General features: G+C 40.4%; 1 protein-coding gene across 1 annotated transcript in view; it reads left to right on the forward strand.

The window, feature by feature from the left end:
* Nucleotides 1–26248, forward strand: part of SYNJ2 (synaptojanin 2) — a gene marked incomplete at its 5' end in the record, with an annotated part of 68055 nt that overhangs the window by 12291 nt on the left and 29516 nt on the right. Inside the window, 6 exons of the mRNA XM_082307655.1 lie at nucleotides 7273–7543; nucleotides 9827–10052; nucleotides 19208–19291; nucleotides 21116–21177; nucleotides 24086–24182; nucleotides 25970–26142. Coding sequence (XP_082163781.1) covers nucleotides 7273–7543; nucleotides 9827–10052; nucleotides 19208–19291; nucleotides 21116–21177; nucleotides 24086–24182; nucleotides 25970–26142 — 913 coding nt within the window. The remainder of the gene's footprint in view (nucleotides 1–7272; nucleotides 7544–9826; nucleotides 10053–19207; nucleotides 19292–21115; nucleotides 21178–24085; nucleotides 24183–25969; nucleotides 26143–26248) is intronic.

The raw sequence follows: 26248 nt of genomic DNA on the forward strand, positions 1-26248 counted from the left end.
CGCAGACTTTGTTCAGGAGCATCAGTATTTTTTTCTTACTACTGGAAACCTGCACACCATAAGTACTAAATTAACTGAAAATATTTGTGAAAGTACATTCCACTGTGATATTAAAAGAGTATATTTGTAGAGCAGAAGGGGAGACTTTTTTTCAAGGCATGAAAGATGTCTCTGAGCACTTTAATTAATCTGTAAATATCGCTACTTAGGAATCCAAATAAATCACATTGTATGCCTGCCAAAGTAGATGGTGCTTTTCACAAGAAAGTAGATGAAATATGTGAAACTGACTCACAAAGTTAATGTTTCCCACCAGTAATAACATTCACTTCTATGTACTTATGTCTGTTAACATGACTCACTAAGTTCTTCTGCTTTCTTTTGTGAGATGGATGGCAGCAGAATGAATTGTACAGTGTTTCTGAGCTGTATCTCAGCCAAGATTTTGCTGCCAAAGAAGATCTAGCAAATATACCTTAAGGAAAGTGTTAAAGGAGCTGGCTTTGCAGCGTTTGGTTTAGACACTGTGGTGTCAGGAAGGGGTGCATCTATGAGGTCAGTATTTTGACACCATCACCTCATATTTTGTTTAGTTTAATACAGCTGCTGTATTTGGGGAGGCATTCTGAATTAATTTGACTGTGTGTATACTCTTGCTCTTGCACATATACAATGTGTAGTTGAAAGGAAGAAGTTTCAAAGGCAAAAAGGACAACTAAGTACCTGTTTTCTATTCCTTTTGAACATTTCCTAAGTAATTGTATTTAGAAGAGAGAGAAAGCGTATCTTTGAGACTAAAACTGTAGTTTGGAAAATCTTTGTTCTTTTCGTAATTCTGATATAGATTTCCTCAGAGATTTTCAGCTAGATGCTTAGAATCTGCTCCTCTGGTGTCTTCTGTTGCTAGTTTTGAAGGCAGATCAGAGGCAAAAATACCTTGCAAATTGCGTTTTTGTGGACTATAAAGTGAAGTGGAGGTATGTGCGGAGTGGAGATGGAACAGGCTGAGGGAACGTAAGGCAATGGCATGACTGTGTTGGAATGGAGAAAGAGCAAAAACTGGAGCAAATTCATTTTTAAAAGGAAAAGGCAGTCTTGAGTGAAATATTTACAGTTAAGAAGGACAAAATAAGAATTGAATATTGCCTCCTTTTCACTGCAGCTCGTAATAAGCAACTCTGAAGTCATCCAGTCAACTACAGGGGGAACAATTGCTTTGAGTCATGTAGACAGGTTAAATACAGAAACTGCAGCTTATTATGGTAGGGTGTGACGTACCAGAACTGTGTTTCCTGTTCAACTTGGATTAAGGCAGTTGGTTTCACAAGAGCTTTTGAAAAAATGCATGCAAGTTATTTTTGCCTTGTTTCTATGCCAAATATTCTCCATCTTCTGCCTCCCTTGTGGAACCTGATAAAAGGGCATTCAGCACATATCGCTGTAAGCAAAACATTTCTTACATTTCTTCGAAAGTGTTCCTTACAGACGGTTGTGGTGATTTATAGCTGTAATGGGGCAAAAATAATGATCTTGGTTACGATGCATGAACGTTTATACCCATCTATCTGAGATCAAAATTTGGTCCATAAGCTTTGAAAGATTTTTCTTTTTCTTTAGTACTGTAAGTTGGTCTTGCTTTTTCATAGATGTGTTGTTGCAGAAAGCATGACTAGTAAGAAACACTTCACTTCTTGCTCTAAAATTATTTCAGAGACTTCTTTAAAACATTTCCAGGTTGCATCCTAAGGAAATGAGGGACTTTTCCACAGGTATGATTGTCAATTGCAGTTCTTACGTTCCTAAATCACTTTCATCTATGCGTAAAGTTTAGAAAGGCTAATATGAAGCGGGATTGCATGTTAAACTACTTGTAAAAGTGTAAAAAAATAAAAAAAGTTGTTTTCCAAGGGGCGGGGGGGGGGGGGAGGGCGGTAAACAGTCTGCAGCTAATGTGGTTGTTGGTACAAAGTGAAGTGTAAGAAAGAGCCAGACCTGGAGCCTTAATTACTTCACAGGAAAAAGTTTTCCATTTTTTTGAGTTGCTTTTTTGTTGGCCATGGTGTTGGCCCCATTCATCATGCACTTTGCAGCTGTCAGCTGAATATAATATGCTTTCTGCTACTGTACTGCACATGAAATCAAGGGAAAATTACCATAAATTTTCCACCCAGTGTACTTCCATTAATCACTCTTCTTGATAGGAACTGTTGGGCTCCTGTTTCAAGAAATAAGACTGGAGTTCAGCCTGTCCCCTACTCCAGATACGCAGGGAGCTCCTGAGAGCAGGGAACCTCTGTAGGCTGGCTGCAGTGGTAGTACTGACAGGGCCACTGACTTTAGGGAATTGATTTAGTGTTAATTCTCCCTTTGATCTTGAGTATGCACTACCAGCATTTTAAAACTCAGCTTCCTGACTTATTTGAGCTTACACTTAAGCAATGACTGCTCATTTCATGGCTTTAGTATTTTTTTCCATGTTGCTGTTGGTGTTCTGAACAGAAGAAACGTGAATACCTTGAATACTGTTTAGTTCCTTTCAAAGGCTGTAACCCCATAATATGCTTCCTGATGCTGCTGCCAGGTGGATTTGACTATCACCTGATGTATTTTTGTTGTGATTGGTGTTAGTCTGGTGCTTCAAGTGCAACTTGCATAAGAACAGTTTCACTGGAAACTTAAAAGGAGCGGTATTTTTAATATAATTACAGAATTGGAAATGGTAGTGAGCTGCAGTTTTGAAAAGTTAAGGCTGCGGGGATTAATAGAATAGTCTCAACTGTTTTAAGGAGAAATACCTTCTAGCTTTAAGGAATGTCTGGGTGTTTCAATTTGATCTGTTTCCTTAAAGGTGTGATATTTTCAAAGTTTGCTCAGCAATACCAATTTAATTAAAAAAAATCCTCTCTTTCTTGTGCCATGGCCTCACAAATCCACCTACCATAGGAAATTCGATGTTGTGTTGATAGCAGGATTTTTTTGTTGGTTTGGTTTGGTTGGGTTTTTTTGTTGCTTTTTTTTTTCTTTTTTTGGGGGCGTGGGTGTAGTAAGCCAGTGCAACTTCTTGCATTCTTTTGTGAGATTTACTGGATAATAAAAATAAATTGTTTAGGAACTAAAAGAATTTTTCATTAAATTCTTGTCAGCTAAAAATGTTATTTTCCTTGCAATGAATGAACACCTACCAAATAACTTAGTATCTGCAATTTTTAGAAATGGAAAGAGTTGATTTTAATTTTGCTTTTTATTAAAATTGCTTGCTCCAGTAGCAGCATCCATCCTGATTGAAGCAATTGAAGCAATTCCTACCCTTAAATTTAAGTGCATTGAGGTAGGGTTGTGGTTGATACAGCTGTTTTCATGTTAAGTATCTATTTTCAACAGGAAAGATTATGGCTTGTTGACATTTACATACCAGAAAAGAAACCACATTGACTTTTTAAAGTTTAAATTTAGAAGTAAATGGACTGATTTTTTGCTTTAATATATCCATAATAATAATAATCGGACTTTCAGTGACTGGCAAATAAGCAGAAGCATTGTTCCTGTGGCTGGTAATGTTAGGTTTCTGCCATATGAGGTACTATTTGGATATGTAATGCTTTTGTTTTATTCCTTGGAATAGCATTTTCAATCTGACAAAATGCCTAAGTGGAAGCATGAGTGCAGGTAGCGCAGTTATTTGCATCACAAACTTGTCCAATGTAGTTATCAATATATTTAAAAACATTAGCAGCCTGGGTTGAGGGGAAATAGTGTGAGAAAAAAGTTTTGGGATTGAAAAAAGAGATTCCCGGACATAAGCTGATGTCGCTGGCGAAGAAGGGAAGATGGGGAAAGCTTTGTTTCACTGTGTATAGCTTAGTGGTGAATAATTTCTTAGACCTTAATGGAGATGTGATTAAAAGATGAATAGCAGAGTAATATTTTGGTAGCATTAATTTTGCTGTGTGAGGTTCTAAAAGGGTGAAAGGCTGATGGGAGCCCTACCTCTGCTCAGGACCCTGTGGCTACATCTGTGCTGTGAATAAAAATGGGGCAGGCTTGAGCGCTGTCAATGGGATATTGTGATTAGCTTGCTCCCTGTGCCAAGGGCGGCATGCACATCAGGCAAGGATCTTCCTCCCCCAGACAGTGCAGTGATAGCCTAGACCTGATTCCCAGGAACACTCTCCAAATACCACCTGGGATGAAGGTGGTATCAGGGGATGGAGCTTGGAACTTTTTTCTAAGGCAGAGAGTCAGAGAAATTTGTGTTAAGCTGGGGCTGTGGTGGTGTAGGGTTTCTGCTTTCTACCTGTTTTGTAGCATATCCTGAGTGATTTAAGCAAATCAGAGAGGCTAGAGTTGATCTGAAGACCACCTCAGCTCACAGTGCGGTCTAGGAGGACAAAGCAGCAAAGCAGGCTAGTTTTATCGTAGCTTAAATCTATTTGTCTCTTTACTGCTTTTTCTCCAATTTTCTGGCTTGTAAGTGTGAACTCCTTTGCCAGCCTGCCTCTGTTCAAAGGCATCATGAAAAGTGCATGAAGGATGAAGGCTGCTCCATAATTTGAAGTACTGTAAGGACACTTATTCTGTGTATATAGAATCATAGAATGGTTTGGGTCGGAAGGGACCTTAAAGATCATCTAGTCCAACCTCCCTGCCGTGGGCAGGGACATCTTTCACTAGATCAGGTTGCTCAAAGCCCTGTCCAACCTGACCTTGAACACTACCAGGGATGGGGCATCCACAGCTTCTCTGTTCCAGTGTCTCACTGCTCTTGTTGTAAAAAAATTCTTCCTTATATCCGATCTAAACCTACCCTCTTCCAGTTTAAAACCATTGCCCCTTGTCCTGTCACTACAGGCCCTGGTAAACAGTCTCTCTCTATCTTTCTTATAAGCCCCCTTTATATATTGAAAGGTTGCAATAAGGTCTCGCCAGAGCCATCTCTTCTCCAGACTGAACGACCCCAACTCTTTCACATGGGGTTGCTACACAGTGGCAGGAAAGAGTATTACAGCTTCAGAAAGCCGTCAGTCTCCTGATGCTTCAGGGACAGTGTAGTAGCTTCTTAGCTGTGATTTACTATTTTTGAGCTCATTAGCTAGTGATTTAGGAGAGTAGAGGTGCTGGACCTCTGCATGTGTAGATGTGTCTCCCATTTTGGGGGGGAGTGGTTGAGTGGAGGAGGTAGTAAAAAGAGTCTAGAGTCTCTGCTAAGGGATAGCAAGTTTCTAAGCAAGGCAAAACTCTGTAGTTTTGATTGGCTTTTCTGTCATGCTTTATTCCTACTTGTTGCCACCTTAAACTAAAGAATTGCTTTATTTAGATCCAGTTATTTTCCACTGATTACAAGCTCCTCAAAGAATAGAACCACAGATGAAAAGCCCACTATTATTAATTTTTTGTTCTTTTTGGCTATTTTAATGTTGACTTTCTCATTTGAATTCTTCTGAACCCTCTAGGAAAGTTTAAGGTCACTGAAGCCAATGAAAGTGCTTGTATTCTTTGTCTCGGTGTCCTAGCCAGACAGCTCTCCGAGTCTGTCACTACTGGTTTTCTGTCCCTGAAGCTGATAGTAAGGCATATTAATAGTGTTTCTATACATTGCTTCCAAATTCTCATGAGTGAAGTTTACTTTGAGCTGATCAGTTTTGCATGGTTTCAGCAAAGTCACAGAAGCTATTAGCTATCCTGAGAGACAGCTAACTCCTCCTAACCTCTTCTGGAGGCTGCAAGACAGTATTTAGTCAGGTATGAACTACCATGGTGATAACTGATGTTTCTCCTACTCTTCATCCTTTATAATTATGCACACTCAAGTGCAAAGGAGGAATAAACTGTCAGGTTTTATGTATTTCTAACCCTCCACTACAGTGTCATCTAGAAAAGTACAGAAGATGTACTTCTTAAAAACACTCAAGAAGCAGAACACAGCATACCCTTGTTACAGAAAGAAATGTGATGAACAGAGCTTTTTAGTAAATACCACCTACACTGGCCTTTATGCAAAACCAGAGTCAGCAGAACACAATGAATAAGATAAGGTCCTGCCATTCCAGTCCCATGTGCCTACGCAAATATTCTGGCCCTGCTGCAAACCACCCCTAACTCAAGTTTCTGTAGCCAACTTGTGATCTGGAAGCAAGGACTTCCCTGCTGGTGTTTCAGAAAAAAAAACAGTTGTGGCGTGAGAGTTTGTCTGCATTTTTGGACAGTGGGCCACCATGGAGGGTTGAAGATTGGTCCTACAAAATGTTCCCTTTTGCTGTCTGAAACCATACTGTCCCAGATTGTCACTGTGCCCTTAGCTAATTAGCTTGCCCTTGGCAGGTCAGCTCTTGTTTCTGCTATGCTAGAGCAATAAATCTTGGCTCACTTCCACCTTTTCTTACTAACTGAAGTGAATAGGATGACATTGTCTCTGTTAGAGGCCAATTTAACTGAATCAAACAGTTTCTTCCTAGCAGAACCAGTGTTTTCAGAACAATTGTTCCACTGTTTCTTAATTACTTTATCATTTCAGAGAGAATGAGCAGAGGTTGAAATCCTCCTGTGTACGAGAGATCTGATTACAGTGGTGTTCTCAAGCTTCAAAATTTATCTTTTAGTTTTGGGGCCCAGAAATTCAGCTGCTTCATGATTTCACACTTTGCTTCACAGCCATGAGAGCTGGAATTCTTTTTAGAGATAAATGACGTTGTCGTCTAATCATATACACTCTTTTGTGACATAAAAAACAAAATCTCAAGAATTGGTAATACTGAAACTTTCTGAATGGCTGAACACACCCAGCTGCATCTGGAGCCAGTAAGAAATCTGAATGCTTCATACCTTTAAAATTCAGAAGTCAGTTGAAAAATCCATAGTGAGGAATACACTGTATCTTATAAATGACCAGTCTTTTACCTTTCCCTTCAATCAAATCCAATGAAAACTGTATGTTCTCTAGGGTGGTGAAATTTGATTTTTGAGTAGTGTCCCAACACCAAGCTCATTGCACTTCATAAAGTAAGTGGGAAAAACACATTCTAATGCAACAAAGGATGGGAATGTATAAGTATTGTGGAATATTATGCAATTGCACTCACTTACCTGCAGTCAAAAGGAGTTCAGAAATGTAAACGAACATAGGCCATGTGCTTGTTGTTTGTATTTGTTTTCTTCGGAAGCAAAGATGCTGGCCTCTGCTGGAGCCCTGTCAGCATTGCACATGACAGGACTGATGCGAAATGGCATAGCCTGGGTCCACCTGTAACCCTTCTGTAACTATCTGTCACTTTCTAGGTAACACTCGGCTGCACTTTCTGGTCCTGGTGACAGGCTGTACGTCGGTGGGAAAAATCCTGGATGCTGAAGTTTACAAAATTACTGCAACAGATTTCTGTCCTCTCCAGGAAGAAACCAAGGAAGAGGAGCGTGTTACTGCCTTGAAGAAAATACTGAACTCTGGGATGTTCTATTTCTCCTGGCCTAATGCAGGCTCAAACTTTGACCTGACTGTGCGGGCTCAGAAGCAGGTTGATAACCACTATGAATCTGGTGACTCGTTCTTCTGGTTAGTACTGCATGTTATACCAAAGTCTTCTGTCATCCCCACCTGTATCTTATTGGTCAAACATTCTCAGAGGGACGTGAACATATGCATTTCAGGTGCCCCTCCTTCATTTCATTGTCATGTCATTCTACAGGGCGTGTGGCCTTAGTGAATTCGTGGTAAACCTGGGTCAAACAAGTAACTTCTCTTTAATTAAAATTAATCTGATTGATAGTGAAATGCAATTCTAATAACTGGACATTTTGTGTTTTTAAGAAGGAAACACAAGATGTATTGCTCACACTACAGAAACATGTCTCTACATGTCATGAATAGTTTCCCCTGCAGTTCTTTTTAATAATTTGCTTTAAACGTTATCTAATAGAAACCTGCACTTCAACTGTTCATAAATCCCATCATCCGTGCCAAAGTATCTTCTGTTTCTTAAAAGTCTGTGTGTTTAAAGTCTGTAGTTTAATGTTTCAATAATATGCCCTAGTTTTTATGCTGAAAACATCAATATGTTTGCAGCTCAGTGTAAATGTATGTTGCACAGAAGGAAGCTCCTGTGATACTCTGCTCTGTACTTCTTACTTTCTTGTGCTTATAAAGCAAATAAAAAGTTATTTCTTGTTGTGGTAAGTATTGGTTGAGTGGAAAGGAATACATACAGATGCTGGGTTTGGTCTTCCCTAGGTGGGTTCATTGTTGATGTAATTCAGTTTGTTTGCTTTACAAGTTCTGGCAGAATGCTTGAATTCCTATAGCCTCGTGTTTTTCTTTTTAAACAAAAGGATAGTCACACAGGAAGCATAGATGTACTGGAAATAAACGAGGGTTATACGATGTAGGTGGAAAATAACTGGCAGTTAAATGTGGGTGTGCTGCTAGAATGTGTGATAAGTCTTGTCACCCAAAGTAGGTGAATGTTAAATAAGCAAAAAAGTTCATAATGGATGATAAATAAACATGAGAGAGCAGTTCATTCAGGCTAAAGAATCTTTCTAGCTATGACGTGATTTTGACTGGTAAGATCTAGTGTTTTAGTTTAACTCAGAAGAGAGATATATAAAGCTTGCTTTCAACTGTGCTAATTACGCATCCCTCTCAAAAAGCTCTCCAAGCGTATCAGGTTAGACACGTGGCACAAATGAGCTGTGTTCCAGTGATGAAACTCCTAAGGTGGCAGTATCTCTTAATAAAGAAACAACCTTTAAAAAGGAACTCTTTTTACCTGTACTGTCTTTTGAAACTTTTCTTGGAAGATAAGTATTTGAACTTTCCTTCTTTGCTGCTTCTGGCTAATCTAGAAGTAGCCCTTGAAGAGGTTCAAGTCTCTTACATGTTGTAGAACAGGGATGAATGGCGACATCACATTTAGGGCAAAAAGGTGTTCCAAAGATGATTTATCTTGAGGCAATTATGTGATATGGGAAATTCCAGACCAAAGAATAGATTCTTGAGAAAAGTAAACAGTGGGATAAATAGTTACATGATGAAAAGTGTCAGATGACCTTAGTTATAAGCAACACAAACTGGCTGTTAAATGAGTTCCAACGAGAACAAAATTCTACTGGAATTTGGCTGAGTGAAGACTTCCCCTGTGAGTAGAGCTAGAAGAAGGAGGTGGAAGAGATACCAAAAATTGTTTTAGAGCTGCTTTTTCACTTACATACTTAGTTTAAAAATGTAAGAATGACTTGCACCTTTTTCAGACAAATGCTGTACTCTAGAAGAACAATTCTTCAGGGGTTTCGCTGGGGTTTCATTTTTTTAAAATAAACTCAAGGTTAAAACAGACATTCCTCTTAATTTTAGTAGCATTTTTTGCAATATCTCCATTGACTTATGGGTCCAGTTTCTGCTTGGAAAAATTTTCCTGAAAATCCTGGTGGGTTTTAAAATGACTCTTCATCCTGTAGTGTATGCTAAGGTCTGGGCAGTACTGTTCAAAAAGTAATTAGCTTGACAGCACTGTAATTTATGAAAAAGGTTACTAAATAGAAATGTATTACTGGAACTGAAAGAGGTGACATTTGTGTCTGAATTTATAAGGCAGAGGTACAAGATATAACGACAGCACGTTGGTGGTAGCTGTGCTATTAAAATTTGCATGTTCTTGTTCACTGTAGCAGTTCACCAAGATTTCTTCCTGATATTTCCTGGTTTTGGATAAAGTAAAGGTACAACAGAAGAGGGGTCACAAAACAGTAATTGCTTAAATTAGTGATTGTTGTGGGGTGGCACCCATGCCTGTCTGCCTTATTTTATTCAGTAATGTATCTATGTTGTTGAATGTTACAGGAACCAGCTATTGCATGTGCCTTTCAAACACTACCAGGTGAACTGCTCTGACTGGTTGCTGAAAGTGATCTGTGGCGTAGTGGACATTCGCACTGTTTATGCTTCCCACAAGAAGGCGAAAGCCTGCCTCATCTCTCGCATCAGCTGTGAGCGAGCTGGTGCCCGGTTTCACATTCGAGGGGTCAATGATGATGGACATGTGTCTAACTTTGTTGAGACGGAGCAGGTAAGCGGATGTATCCAATAGCTTTGACTAATTCAGTCCACTCGAGTTTAATTGGGGCAGAGTTTCCAACAAGAATTAAAGGAGTTCAGTAAGTGTTTTTTCCAAGAATATTTAAAATATTATTGCATGACAGATCTATTTGTTCTTGCCCATTAAGCATTTCTTTGCAATCTGTTCTTTTTCTGTGTTTCTGACTTTTCCATGCACGCAATTTTCAGTAATACTTTTGATTTTTTTCATGAATGTGAAAGTCTAGCCATTTGATATTGTAGTGAAATATAGACATGGGTTTTTAAACCATGCAGAGAGCTCTGTGTGTTAATTCATGCGAAATAAACATGTGTAACAATAAGTTTCTCAATTGCACAAAACTTGCTTAGAATTATCAATCATGAGGCCCATATATTAAACAAAAGAATGTTTTCAAATCTGTTCCAGAATAAATGTCACACTTTTATGCATTCTGCATACATTTTAAAGTACATTTTTTCTAAAATTCATTGTGTTTCCCATGCTATAGAACATTGGAGAAGAACTAGTTTGAAAGATTTTCTGTAAAGTAATGGTCTCTACACTTCATTTCTCTTTCATTCATTTTAAAGTATCTCTGTTAGTCCATACCACCAGGTTTGCTGGGCTAGCCGTTGAAAGTCCTTTGCACTACAGTGGCATAACTATGTCTACACTGGTGTAAAAGAATTTGCTTAGGGATGCTGGGGGTGATTTTCAGCAAAGACTAGAGCTGAGATTTGCTTTTGGCTCTAAGGAAGTCACTTTTAGAATCATATAAAATCTTATGATCATAAATATTCATGTTTCAAGTTACTCCTGTCTGCCTTATTGGATCGAAGCCATCACTTCTTTTTACAGTAAGTTTTTCAGCTAAAAAGCGAGGGTGATTATTAACTTCCTGCCTCACAGGACTTTTGCAGACCAGCCACAACAACATTTATAGAAAGTAGGTAGCGTATGTTGTGCTATGGTGAAAAAGAACTCTCAGCGCTCAAATATATCATTCTAGTTAAGAGGAAGCTCCCCAGCAAAGGAGCTGTGTTCGCTGGCAGTCAAATAATCTTTGGCTAGTAAAGGAAACGGAGAAAAAACACCATCTTCTCAGAGTTAGGCAAATTCCAGCGCAACTCGTTTTGAAAGAGACTTTGCTTTATATTCCCCTTTGCTTTGTGGGGGATTCTCTCCAGTGAGAGGTGGTATGACACAGTTTTTATACATACATGGTAAAAACCTTATTTCCAGCTGATGCTGAGACAAAATATATGGGTGAAATGCATTCAGCAGGCTCCCTTGATTGACACAGCCAAGCAAAATAACACAGAGTCAAGTGGTTTATTACACATGGTTTAGCTTACTACCTTGAAAGTGAACAAAAAGCAGTGGACCCTGAAGAATCTGAAATCTTCTGTTCCCGCTGAAATAAATGCATTCTTATTCAAGCATAATCACCTTTTCCTTTTTGAATAGAAGTAGTAATTACTAGCAGTCAGAATCGTCATACAGAAATGGATGTCTCTATAAGCAGAATAGATAAATGGCTGGTAGTAGTTATCGACAAAGGACAAGGATCTGCTCCTAAAATTTGGTTGTTTTCAGCGTCTTCTGGGAAGATCTACAAAACTGTGTATGTAGCATAGATTGTTTTTATATGTGTATGTATGTGTCTAAATATGTAGGTGCACATACCATGAAAATAGATTGCTAAGGTGATCCACATAAGGGGAGGCTGGTGAGACGTGTCTACATGACACAGTGAGTGTAGTATAGAGATACTTAAGCTAGCTGTGTCTTTACTTGTTCCAGAAGAGTTATAGCTTTGTCACTGTAGGACTGTGCCTGACTGCTGAGGGTGGCATCCCCCCTCAAAAGTGCCCATACTTTAGCACTAATATTTCCTCATGGCATTGCGTGAGTGTAGCGGCTCACACTCAGTGCTGTCCTTTCTGTCATCCCACTGCATGAGGCAGGCATGCCTTCAGGCACCTGTTTGTCCAAAATCCAAAGATTTTAGGCACTTTCAAAATTTCCTCTAACATGTTGCCTTGATGGTACAGCTTTAACCTCTTCACCTGCTTCTGCCTAAGGACACGTGTAGAGCTACCTTAGACTTGACAGTGCTGCATTGCTCAGCAAAAGGCCTGGAGGAGTTGCAGACTGGTATTCCCCAGTCTGCTGGTGAGGTTTGATCCCCAAGACATGTTCAAAGCATGCACAATGTTGCACGTGTGACTTTCTGCCCAGTGGTCAGAGTTCTCATCGGGGATGTGGGTGGCTTTTCGCTCATGTCCCTCCTTTTCCTGGTTTGCCTGCGTTTTCAGTAGGCTGGCCTGGCAGCTTTCCACTTAGTGTTCAGGCTTCCACAAATTCTGCTTGTTGGATGCCAGACTCTTCCCCTGCAGTGCTTGGGTCTCTGTCAGCCTCTGAATTCTTTGCTAATAATTCTCTTTTGTGCCTCTGCTCCAAAGCAACTGCAAGTCAAGTCCTAAAGCATCTACATCGTTCTAGAAAGTCTGTCAGTGCATTGGGAGATGCAGATAGGTCTGCTCACCGAAAAGTGGAATTTTCCCCTGGAACTTGGGAACAGAAGAAGGGACATATGCCATTTTTCAGTAATAACTTGGTACAGTCTGCTATTTTAGTTGAGTGCCTTCTCATGAGCATTAGTGCAAAGTATTTTTGCACTCAGGATTGAAGAATGTTCTCTTGCTGAAATGCAGAGGAAAGAAAATGTTAGAAAGGGTTGTCAGCTTGCTTTCAGATCAGTCTCATATTTGCGGCACTGCACTTAGCGGTTGTCTAATTATGGGAAACACTTCAGCTATCCTGCTCACTAGCTGGGTCAGAAGTAACTCGTTCTATTTAATTATATTCCCGGAATACATTACGTTGCAAACGATTAGCATGAAAAATAAGATGGCCTTTGCATCCCAGCAAAAAACCTGAGGATTGGCTCCTGGTGAGTGGCAAAGCAGTACTCGGTTGCTCATGCTTCCCTTAGCTGGGGCTGGGTCAGGCTCTTCACAGGAACTGCTGCGCTTTGTTCCCGTTCAGCCAGGGGCTGCCGTGAAGTGGGAGGACTGAAGGCTTTTGAGTGTTTTGCAATTTGGTGAGCAAAAGCACAAGAGTCGAATGGTTACAGGGTGAAAGGCTCAAGTAGGTTGAAAATTATAACAAGGTTTTGCAGTTTCAAAGGATTGTGTGGTTTTGTTTGTTTTTTGTTTTTAAAGGAGAAAAGAAGGTTGCTGTTGCTAATGGGGATAAACACTAGTTTTACCAAACTGCGTGTCCTAAGAAAGCGAAGTTGGGCTAACCAGTGGGATGCCTGAGATCCAGTTCAAGCTGGCATCCACTTAACCATTAGGAAGGAAGAGTCCTAGAATAAACTCGCTCCTACTTTCATAGTAGACTACTGACTAATCGCCTATGAGGTAATATCTTGGCTGAATAACATTTTGTTTCCATTTGCTGCAGCCTGTACAGTGTAATGGCATGCTGGCTGTGTGCTTTCATGGATAAATAGCACCCTAGGATTCTGAAAAGCCAGGACTTTTCCCCCCTTTATAGGAATTACTTCTAACATTTTTCTGTTTTTAGAAGAGGGAGAAACAATTAGTCTTATCTCCAGGCAGCTCTTTTATGCATAGATGGTATGCTTTTGTCTCCCACTGAGTTAGTCTTGTGGCATTTTAGCTCTGCAATGAGTCATTTTTTTGTGGGCTCACTTAACTGCTGTGACTCAGAGTGTTTGAGAAGAAGAGGGAAAAAGTTAAATACCTCGCTTCACTTTTGCTTTTCAAAAAAACCCAAAAAACTACTAGTAGATCTTTCAGATATTTGATCATTTGGCTTGCGTCTTTCCAAAGAAAAAAGAAGAAAGAAAAAATAGTAGGAAACACTTAAGGAAAACAAAACATGTCGGGGAGAGAAAAGAGGGCTTTTTTGGAATCTCTCTAATGTGTGCTTCCAGATTTGCTGCCAGTATTTTGTAATGGGACAGCAGCCCTTTCTACTTGCAGTGTTGCAGTTAATCCTCAAGTAGTTTTAAAATCACACTGTTTCCCAGCGATAGCTTAAATGTTTCCTTTCACCCTTTCTTCTTTCCTCTCCTACTAATCCCCTAAAATTGAGACTGTATCACATTCTTTTAATTCTTTTCTGCTGATAGCATTGAGAAACAAGTGTGCTTTCTTCATTTAGTTTGTGTGCCTGTCACTGTTTACATTTCAGCTCCTCCCCCAGTTATCTTCCAAAGAGTTGTGCTAAACTCTCAATATCTTAGTATGTGACTTTCAGAGAACAACTCTTAATTTACCAAAGATAAATTAATCGTTTCAGTTGTTTTCCCCTTCATGGAACTGTTCAATAAAGAAAATGGAAACCTTGACAAGGCATTAAAAGGAAATGCCATGAATTTGGACTAACCTTCCCTTTCTTCCAGTTTAAGAAAAAAATGTCGGGCATGGATTAAGAAAAATGATCCCTATTGCACAATAACTCCTAGACCGTGTTGGATAGCTCTTCAGGAGAGGAATGGATGCAATCATGTGGTTAATTTATTTTCTGGATCAAGTTTTAGTATGGCCCCAGGCGGGGAAAAGAGGATTATTTTGGCAAGTACATCCTTGGATCCCGTGGTCTGAGTTAAAGGGACTCACGGAGAGGTATGTTTAGGCCATCTGTTATCCATGCTCTTTGTGGGTTGTGTGGCAGAGCTGGGGATCCCAGAACAAGCCATGTGAGTATCCATTTCATCATGGAGTGTGTCTCTGTGCCCCTTGAGTCTGTAATGAATTTTGCCATTTGAAGTTGTGACTGGATAATTATTTCCTTCTAATGAAGCTAAATGATGGAGATTAGTGAATAAATTATTCCAAGCGATGAATGGGAGCAGCATGCTGAGATGAGAACACCAGCTGGTTGACATAGATGTTTGCTTTTTGCTCAGAAGTGCTACCAGTTTGCCTCTTGCTCAGAAGCTTGCTAGCAGTACCTGTGCATGAAGCTTGTGTTACCAGGAAAGGTCTTTGGATCACAGGGGCAAGGTCTGGCCCTATGCAACAGAAGGAAAGATTGATGAATGTCCTCTTGAACTGTCAGCAGTATCACCCTTGATCCTGGAGTTGGAGAAAGAGACCACAAAAAGAGTCTAAGACAGCAGAAGTTGAAAGAAAACCATGGCAAATTCTAACACCAGAGGTCAGAGGACAGGCAATCTGTTATCAAGGCAAAGAGGACCTCCTCATGGGTTAAGTGTCCAGTTGCTATTACGTTGTCTGATGGGAAACTGCAGGAAATGTGTCTGAAAATCCATCCAGCTAACTGGATTGGATTGTTCTATGAGCAGACCCTTTGAGATTAATGAAGTAGTCCTTGAGGATTTGATAGGAACGAACATTCTCCTTGGCGCAAGTAGGCAACAACTTGGTGTCATTTTGGATCTAAGACAAAAGATAAGACTCCACAATAGTTTTATGAAGCCCAAAGACAAAAATTTAGCAGTATGTATCAACCCTAATGACAAAGTGTTGTCCAAAATGTAACTGATTGTTGTTGAACTGGTAGAGGAAAACTCATGTGATCTTCTTGGATGTATTGCTTGTCCATGAGTTAAGGAAAACAGGGGACAGGAAAATTCTCAAGTGCTTTTTAAAAAGGAATGGTTTCTTTTCTTAAAGAACTGTTCACCTTTTATGTAGTGCCTTAGAATAAGAGAAATGGATCTGCTAGAGGACGGGGTAATAAAGTCAAAACTAGAACGACAAAAAAGTGGGACAGATATCTGCTTGTAGAAAACATGACACTGTGAACAAAAAAATGATCAAAGCTTGGAAGAATATGAGAAAAGAAATTCTGTACTTAACCATGCATAAATGGTGGAATTACATAAGCAATGAAGTTGGAATCTTTTATTTATGAGTATAATTTTAACCTGGATGTATTATCAGTGCTTATTTAAGATTTTAACAAATGTGGTTTCTTATAGTGTATATGGGTGTTAAGAATATGTCCATTCCTGAACTGGAAAGTCTTAGTCTCAGTCTTTCAACCTGCTCACTTAAGACATCTGCTGGTAGGAAGGCTGTGGCCACTATTGTTGTAATGACAAGGGGCATACATAGTAGAAGGCAATGTCAAGATCAGGGGTCATGTTCCTTGGAGTGGTGCATGAAAGATAGTGGGTATTGCTGAAATTCAGGGAAGATTTGCACAGTTGTAATGCTTAATGAAATGGTTACAATCTGTTTAGGAAGGAATGACTGGCAGAAAAGGGTGTTACTCTCCCACTCATTAAAAAATACTAGGTCTTTTTCCAACTCACTGGCGGCTCTGAAGAAAATAATTTCGGATTCATCTGGGTCATGAAAATGAGGTGAGAGGATTGTGAAAGACCACAGAATTGCTCCAGAGAACAGAATGATGAGCCCTGTAAGTGAAAAGAAAAAAAATATGTGCTAAAGCAGAGAACTTTCTTGTGAATGACTGTGTTGGAGAGGCCATGTTCCCAGTTCAAAAACATCTGAATTTCTAAAAGCATAAAAATGTCAGTTTGTTTAAAATGCCCTACCATCATAGGGGAGTTCTGTATTAGACCTCACTCTGAGAGAGGATGTCCCCAGCCCAGCACATCAGGATGTGGGCATCCTGTTTAGATCACAGGAATGATCTCCAAATAGTTTGAATTTTTGTTGTTGTTGTTGTTCAGTTTTCCAAATGCACAGCTTAATAGAGCAGAAAACGGTTAGAAGAGGTAATGGGTGAAAACCAGTGAACAGAAAATGTGAGTGATAGTAGTAACGAACATCTGTTAACTCTTACGATGCTGAATCACTAGTCAGTGGAAATATGAGCATCTGTTAATGCAGAAAGGCAGAAATATTTGGTCTTTTTTTTTCCATTTAAACTGTAGCTCAGGAAGATGTTAAACTGCCGGTATTAAAATTAGAATTATTACTGTTATTGTTATCTTTTAATCAGTGGATCTAGAGAATTTGCAGGTGGGACTTTTTTAAAAGAGCTGGCCAAAGAGATACTTGAGCTGTCCATTTTTTGGTTAGTTACGGAAACAGAATGTTCCAGAAGATCGTAAAGAAAACTGATCCTCTGTACAAGCTGTTTGAGTGGCCAAATTGTAGTTCATATGAAGCTTTGTTTGTAATCATCATTGTTAGATGCTTCGTTTCAACCCATCGCATCACTAAGGTGATGATTCGTGTCAAATTTTCAAGTGAGCCAGTCCTGACTCTTTTTTTCATAGATTCAGGACCTGACCGTCATTTAGTGTGAGTCAGGATAATGCTGGGGCTGTCAATGGAGCTACACAAATTTGCTTTACCTTACAATTGGCTCTTCTGGGTCCATGAGTGAGTGAAAAGATGATTCAGTGTTTAGGAGTCACTGACTCATCTTGGTACAACCTGTCTCAGTGAGGATGCGACAGAGGAGGAAGGTGGGCCTGCTCACTCCTCCTGTAGTCCAACTGCAGGATGAACTCTTCTGAGCACAGAAGTGCAAAGAGAGGTGCACCAGTGTGTTGCCATGGTAATTAGCTCCTGCGCTCAGATACTGGCAATGTTTAGAAAACTTTACTGGGAGAGCGTGTTTTAGAGCCACGTTACTCACGCTGCGAGGCAGGCCTCGCAAGGGCGCTTCTCTGAGCAACCCCCTCTCTTGCAGGGGGTTGTGCTGGGATGAGATGCAACAAAGAAGGGTTCTCAGTTCATTGGCGTGAGGCTAAAAACATTGAAACGTACAGTTTTGCACTACATCTGGGGTAGCCATCATTCTAACACTGACATTGTGTCCTTGATGAAGCCCCTTAAGTCTTTCATCTTGGTGAAATGGGGGTAGTTGTAAGTGCTCTGCAAAAATATTGTAAAGATTAGTTAGATAAAACTGGTGATGGAATATTTAAATACGTACTTCTCTGGTGTAGCTATACTTCTTTTCACATGTGTAACTCTAAAAATGTACATTGGTAGTGATTATAAAGATGGGAGTTCAAGGTAAATGAAGGCACTTCCCCGAGCCACCCAGCCAGCACATCTAGTGGCAAATCCAAAAGCACAAACCACGTTAAAGCTGTAGAGTAACCCATTTTCATGTTCTTTTCTATTTTGGGAGCTGCTAGCTAGCTGGCAGCAGTTGTGCTAAATGATATGATGCGGTTAGAGAAGCAGCTACCTGGATGACCTGGTTACCATTCCTCCGCAGGGCTGCAGAGGACTTATTGTCATGCATGAGATAACAGAGATGTGTATCATGTATCCCCTATGGAAAACAGCCAGGATTCCACAGCTAAGTATAGGCCAGGGGGGTGAGCCAGGCTTTGCACAGTTGCTCTGTGGTCATACTGAATCTGAAGATAGTACCTTTTGTGCTAAGTTAACGTATAATGTAATGCTTTGCTTGGGGGCTGGTGGAGGGGGAAGGCAAAGGGGGAAATCAGTCTTTGTACTTCGCATAGATCTGACTCAAAATCAGCTTGTTAGCAGTGATCATAAGAACAAATATTAAGGGAGAGTTTGAGGTCTGGTTAGAGAAGGAATGGGGAGTTTGGAGCCTCTCGCTCCTGGAAAAGCAGTAGATCGCGTGCTGTTCGCTGTGTCTCAGAATGGGAGTGGCGAAGCTGCTGGTTTCACTGAGATTTATTTAGACACTCTGACAAGGCACAACACGCAGTGAAATAAGAAATAGTAAATAAAGCAAGAGATAAGCTTATCCCACACCTGACATAACCCATCATCGGTCACAAGGAGCAATGACATTTTGGACAGTTAAATTTTGTGAGAGAGACAGAGTATATGGCTGGTCTTCCTGAGTGTCTCCACCAGTAGATCAAATCCATCTTCATTGTGGATGAAAGATTCCTTCCTTCTTGCCAGTGGTGGTGTTTTAAATTTTCTCTTATTTCTGGTGAGTAATGAATTGAATCTGCTGTGATGACATGAAAGCAAATACGTTGTGCTTTGTTCCGCTGCCTGTGAGACTATGGAAAAGTGGCTGAGCAGTAAGTGGATACAGTGAGATACATGGTTTACTTTTTTTACCCTTTGAGTTCAGTGTCTTAAACTGTCACCTGATGAAGGGGTCACAGACTGAGAGATCTAACTGCAGAACTCCTTCCCTTTATTTTATTTTTGCAGACGATTTACTTGGATGATGACGTCTCTTCCTTTGTGCAAATCAGAGGTTCTGTTCCACTGTTTTGGGAGCAACCGGGGCTTCAGGTAAACAAATAATCAAAAAGCCTACCATACTTATCTCTCCTGCTACTTATAATTTAGAAGTTACATACAATTTAATTGTTTTTTTAAATGAGCTGCAAAGCTCATTCCGTGAAAATGCTGAGCTCTTTCATTTTAGGTTTACCTTGTAGGAAATTTTGCATGTTTAGATAAACAGAACTAAACCAGGCAAATGGCTATAGTTAACTGAAGTTTGACATTTTCATGTGTTCGTGTGCCTCTACAGGGAACTATTTGTAAGGGACTGTGTCCTAATGTCCTAAGCTGAAGCTTGTAGCAATATCTTTATCACATTTTCAGTTTGATTTGGAATAACCTTTCCTTCTGAAATGCCCGGTTGGCTTGATGATATTGACCTCCACAATAAAACTGGAGTATCTAGGGATACCAGGAGCTCTATAGGAGCACATTACCTTGAAACACAGCTTAATGTCTGGATGATGTGTTTGCTAGATTTCAGTCAAAAGAATGATGGTGGTCTAATCTGATCTTCTGCAAGGCAGAGATGTAGGGTTTCATCAGGAGATTATTGCATCAAGCCTAGCGGGTTACATATGGTCTGTGACTTACAGGTTACAAGCTCAAATAAGAATCACCCTAGCACTCTTTGCATTCTCTGAACAGAGGGATAAGTATGGAATGAGTATGCACATATATGCATATATGTTAATGTAACTTTTTATAGATTCTTTAAAGATTATTTGGTACTTTTTTATCTTTAAGTCTAGCACGTAGGTACCATTCAGAACTACTGGATTTAGTGCAAAAGAAAGATGACTAAAGGATCTCTATTGTTGTCTGTTAGCACCATCCAGTGCAATACTTGCTTCTTTTTATAAAACGGGTCTGCCCATATGGTTGTGCAGACGTCCTGCCCATGGTGTAGCTGTACCCAGCACTGTTGTTCTGTATGTTATGAAGCCATAGAGCTTTTCCCCAGGTATTTTTGGATAGTGCGTAGCATTTCTAGTTAAAAAGAATTTTCAGTTTTTTAGTAGGGACACAGTCTGCTTTTTCGCCTAATCTGGATTAGATTATGCAGCTTTCGTTTATGTTGGTGAATACTCATAACTGTTATTCCTTGGATGTGAGTGTGCTGGTGCTGATGTTAGAAAGAATTGCAGAATCCAACCTCATAAAGACAAAGGAAGATGATGAAGTACGGGAAGCAATGCATGATCCTATAAATAATTAGCAGTGTAGTTTTTGGAGAGGAAAGAAGCCGTCTGCATACTGTAATAACAGCAGCTAGCATTCAAAAGGAGCTTGAGGCTACTGTTGTTGACATCCATAGTAAAAGTCTTATTAGATTGATGGCACAGGATTTTATCCTTCATATTTTCAAAGGACTTTTCTGATGCTTTTTAGTTTCTGTAAATGATGAAAGATGAAAGAACTCAGGACACACAGCCCATGGAACTGGCATAACTGCAGCCTTTTCTGCTGAGGGAAGGGCAGGAAGAATGCTGGGCACACAGCATGCTCGTGTGAGGCAGTGTAGGATATTTGCTAGAGGAACCTGGCAAAGGGATGTGATTTGTTTGGCCATAAAAAGATGTGTAGGTATCCCTTTGCTTAATGATAATCGTGTTTTCACTTGTAGTTGTAAATGTTGTTGTCTAATAAAAGCTGTGGCTTTTGTATTAAGGATATTATGTGTGTGGGTGTGTGGAGTCTGTTAGAGTTGTCTGGTGCTGTTAGAGAGATGTTTTGCTCTGAAGGAAAAAGGGAGACATCTAGTGATTTAGGACCGTAGCAATTTAAGAAGTTACTTCTCTTTCTTCTCTTTCCAATATTTTATTTTAGGTGGGTTCTCATCATCTAAGGCTTAACAGAGGTCTGGAAGCTAATGCTCCTGCCTTTGACAGGTAAGCTTCATTCCACTTTGGCAATAACACAGCAGCCTGGCGTTTAACCAAGATTCCACAACTTTATGCCTTCCTAGTAAATCCTGAGAGATGTGAAACATCTCTCAGATGATGTTGCCAGTCCCTCAGGTGTTGTGGGATTAAGTGGGTTTACTTTATTTATTCACTTATTTTTGTGCATTTTCCTTTCTGTTTTTAATGGTAATTGAATTAATTTGGTCTCCTGGCTTGTTTCTGTAAAAGCTAAGAAATACTGAGTGGTATGCAAAAGGGTCTATGTAACCCTTTGTGAGCCAACAAATGTGAATTTACACTTAAGGTACTCAGAACATATACTCTTTAGCACTGTAACACAGGTAATTAAAAAGTAAACACTGCTTCCATGCCAATCTATCTGGATTGTTTTTCTCCTCATTGTTTTACTGCTATAAAGAAACAACAGTGTCTTATTCTATGATCAGTATCTTATTCTATGATCAGTATTCTGTGATCAGTATTGACAGCATATATATGATGCTGTCATGCTGATGCTTTTCTACTTTAGCCGAAGACTGGCTTGTAAACCTCTTTGAGCAATTAATACTCTGCTTGTCAGCTGGAAACTGTAAAAAAAGCCATACATTAGCTTGATGCCTTTGAATGTCTGACTATGAAGTGCTGTCCTTTAAGGGCAAACTCCTATGGACATCACTGGGAACATTGCCTGAAAAGGACATGAAGGATTTGGCCTGTGGGAAATCTTCAACTTCTAAGTGCCAGGTCAAGTGATTAATTTCTGTTTTGCTTTGGTTTTGGCAAATCAGAGTTTATGTTAATTTTGAGTAAGGCCTGTTAATACCTTGATTTCATTTACTGCAACTGTCAGCAAACATGACATTAGTGACTGTTAATAGTTTTGCAGCACTGAAGACCCCAAACAGGGATTAGAATCTAACGGGACTAGGCACCATAGCAGTCCCTGCTCTGAAGGGTCTTAGCCTACATTCTCCAAGCTTTTTAAGGCTCTTAAATCCTACTGAATTCAAATGCCTTTGAGACTCGTGGTCTTGTGGTCATCAGGTGCCATGGTAACTTGCCCTGCCAGTGTCCCTGAAGCTCCATCTTAGAGGTTTGCATTCCACAGCAGAGATAACGTATATAAGAAGAAACCGATAATTTATTCAGCATCCTCTTGTGCTGCCCAAGAAATTGAGAGTACCTCAGCAAGGAACAACTCCGTAAGACCATTTAGCTCAGTCAGTCTTTTCTCTCTGATGAAACTGGTGAATAGCTTTCTTGTAAGAAACATGAACATGATGATCAACTTGTACTATTCCTTCTTTCCCTTGTGCGCAGAAAAGCCTTTGGGTTAGATGAAGTTAGGGATCTGTCTGCTTACAGATCTGTAAAAGACAGTCCTTTGAAAATGGGCAAGGAATAAGCAACTACTTACATGGAAAAAGATGCTGAAACTTAACAACCTGCTACAGCTTTTCTGAGAGTGTAAGAGTGGATTTAGCCTGTTACATTTTCCCATCTGATAGGTTAATGTGTTGAGAAGGCACTGTGAGAAGTGAATGGTAATCTTGTTAGTGGATCTTTTTTGTCCCCTCTCCCCGAGAAATCCTTGGGGAGCTCTGCTTACTGTACTCAAGCAGGTCACCTGAGCTTCAGCAGTTTTGTTGTAAGGAAGCAACATTGGCAGAGAAGTAGGATCTTGATGCTGGGATCAGGGGGGTGCAAATGTATGGGAAGAGTTAGCATACAGAGAACTGGTTGCAGAATCAGGAACATAAATAGCACCAGAAAATATATTTAGCCATGTTTGTTGAAGGCCATGCTGGTAACTTTTTCTTTCTTTTCTCCCCTTCCACGGTTTTGTGTGTGGCTTATTTCTGGTTCTAGGACTTAAAGGTGCATGCCAGAAAGATGCATGCTTGCTGTTTTTCTGACACTTCGCCATTGCATGTCGCTTTGCAGCATGTAATAGCTTTTCATTTGTGTGAGTGTTTATTTTATTGTTTTTGTCTATTTCTATCCAGCTTCCTCTTAAGTACTACTACAATGTTGTTAGTACATGATGGAAGATGGCTTTAAGATCTGGTTGTCTCTTGGTGAGCCAGCACAGCTCCTGTAGCACATGTATGCCAACTTGAAAAAAATGTATTGAGGGGAGAATGGGTGCCTCTGCATCTGGCTAAAAGCTCTTGACTTGAGAGTCCCTAAATGTCAGGCTTTGAGAGGTTGGGGATGTATGCCCAAAAAAATACCACTTTATACTTGTCCTATTTTGTGTTTTTCCTGAAGAATCTGGGCCAGCCCTCTTGGCTAAAAGGACCTTTGGTCTGATTCAGCACAGCAGTTCTTATGATTACTGACCTTCCTGCTTAATTAAGTTGAGAGTGAATGTCTCAATGTTGCAGTAGCTCGGAGATGACTGAACCCTGTCTCCTATGACGTGTGTTTGTGCCTCTCTGGCCTTGGCATGGGAGTCCTAGGCCCCACTGCTGCTGCTGCCTCTTTGTAGGCTCAGCCCTGCAAGATGCTGGGCAATTCCTGTTGAAGTGTAACATGTTTCCTCTCTTCTTGTCCTTCCTATGTAGTTCCCAGGCTGACAGCCAAGAGGTGGGAGCATACGAAGGGCAATATCAAAGCCAACGCTGACATGAAAGATCTGGGGCCTGTTTCCTAATATGCTTCTTTCTTTAAATTCAGTACAAGATACTGTGTCCATCAATTGCATACCTTCACCATTTGTACTATTTAATAATTGCTCGCAAGGAAACTGAGGAAGATGTCTGTAGCTGCTGTGGCTGAAACTTTCTGCTGGATGGAACAACCAGTGATCTCTACTTTTGTATTTTGAAAAAGGTAGTAGGCAACATAACATGGTTTTGTTTAGTACTTACTATGGTTACTTTTGCTGTAGGCATATGATGCTTCTGAAAGAACAGTATGGAAAACAAGTGATCGTTAACCTGTTGGGAAGTAGAGGAGGGGAGGAGGTGCTCAACAGAGCTTTTAAGGTAAAAGCAAACGTTTGTTTGTTTGTTTGTTTTTTTAAACTGCTGATTTCCCCTGAGTCTCCGTGTTCTTCTGTTTCCCTTCTGGCCCGGTAGGTGATGAATAGTATATCTTAAGAAATGATGTTATCTCTTTACTAGATGTTACATACTGAGAGAATGGTGCTTCATAGTCTCATAGCTTAATTTCCAGCACTGCCTTCCTGCTTATTTCTTCACACATTTATGCGCATTCCCTTTAACCAGACTTCGAAAAAAATCGCCCTAATTCTCCTAAGAGTAGTTCACATTTGCAAAAATGAATTGTGGTCAGCTTTGTCATGGTATGTAGTCACCTGTGCAGTCAGGTGCCTCATGGAATTGCTTGGGGGCCAGGCCCTGACCCTGGCTCACTGAGCGTAAGCAAGCTGTCTTGCTCTGATTGTAATGGGAAATAGCTATCTCACACTGACGGTGATGGGAATGGGCTGCCTGAGCACCGGATGACAGTCTGGTGTATGAAGAGAGAGGTTTTCCTGACCCCTACGTGTCCCTAGGCACAACTAATACCTGAAAGCATCTGGGTTGTGCTTTCAGGATGTCAGGCATTGTAGCTGGGTTGGGTTCTGGTGCAGTATTCTCATGGCCAGATTTTTAAAACTGGTGTGTACTTGAAGCCGCAGGTTGGCACTGAGTGGGATTTGCAGCAATGCATAGCTGCCTGTGTCTGGCTGGAGGCTGGTGGCAGTCTGCCCCCTAAGTGCCTGTTGCTTTAGAAATCTGACACAGATACGTTGGAGTATATCTTCCTAAGAATAACATGAAGAATGGTTTAAGTACACACCTGTACTGTTATGTATTTATCATTGGTCAAAAATGATACAACAGTTCTGAGTTTAAGGCTTAATGGCTTACTTTATACAATTATACTGGTGTAACTGCTGCATGTACACTGTTAATGTAATATCAGAATTGTTTTGTTCAGTTTGTGTCACAATCCAGGTGGAGTAAGGTATCCGTCTCTTGAGATGAGAATGTGCAGAAGGGAAGGGAGTAAACAAAGGCTTGCATAGCTAGAGTTAATATAACAGTTCTCCCTAGCTTTGTCGTGGAGAGCAGGATGTATTATTGTCATATCTATTACAGGTACCTTAATGAAATTTGTGGTGATTATGGAAATGCATGTGAGGTCATGGAAATTGGCGGTGAAATAATGAGTCTGTTTGTGCCTCTTCTTTCACTTTTGTGGTTTACCACAAACATTTTGTCGTATGTTTCCTGGGACATTTCTTTCTTACTTCCTCCCCAGGCACCCTCTACCGAAATTTAGGGCCACGTTTTCCCATGTCTTGGCACTTCAGGAATGGTTAAAAAATACACCCATGCACTGTTATGCTCCTGTACCTTAAGCAGGTCTGGACACCCTTCCCATCAGGGTCCTGGTCCTGAGCCTACCCAGAGCATCACTGTTGCTGTACACCCTCACGCGCAGAGGTAGCAGCCCACTGCTGCAGGGCTGGCATTAGCCAAGGCACAGACAGCAGCAGTTCTGAGGTGTACTCTGCACTTATAGTTTGAGTTCTTCTGCAGAAAAATTGGGGTCTAACCATCCAGTTTACTTTTGGAAAGAAAACAAATAGGGAACTTCAGGTGCTTTTTTCATGTCTGGCCTTTCAAAATTCCCTATGAACTTCTCAATATTAAAGACGTGATAAACAGGCAAAGTTTAGTAATGATAAAAGCATGCTGATATCAGTCCTTACACTGTGGCTTGAGCAGGATTTGTTTTCCTTCATTCTCTATCTAAACAGAAACTGCTATGGGCCTCTTCCCATGCGGCAGACACTCCCATGATAAACTTTGACTACCACCAATTTGCAAAAGGTGGGAAAACTGAGAAACTGGAAAATTTGCTGAGGCCTCAGCTGAAGTTGCACTGGGAAGACTTTGGAATCTTCACAAAGGGCGAGAATGTAAGTCCACGGTGAGTGTCCCTGCCCCTCTGTCCCGGTATAGCCAGGCACCACATGTCTTGGCCTTCCCAGGTTGCTTGCTGTGTTTGGACCACGAGCATAATTTTGAGACAAAGT

The sequence above is a fragment of the Platalea leucorodia genome (assembly GCF_965183815.1).
Source record: "Platalea leucorodia genome assembly, chromosome: 3".
Classification (NCBI taxonomy): Eukaryota; Metazoa; Chordata; class Aves; order Pelecaniformes; family Threskiornithidae; genus Platalea; species Platalea leucorodia.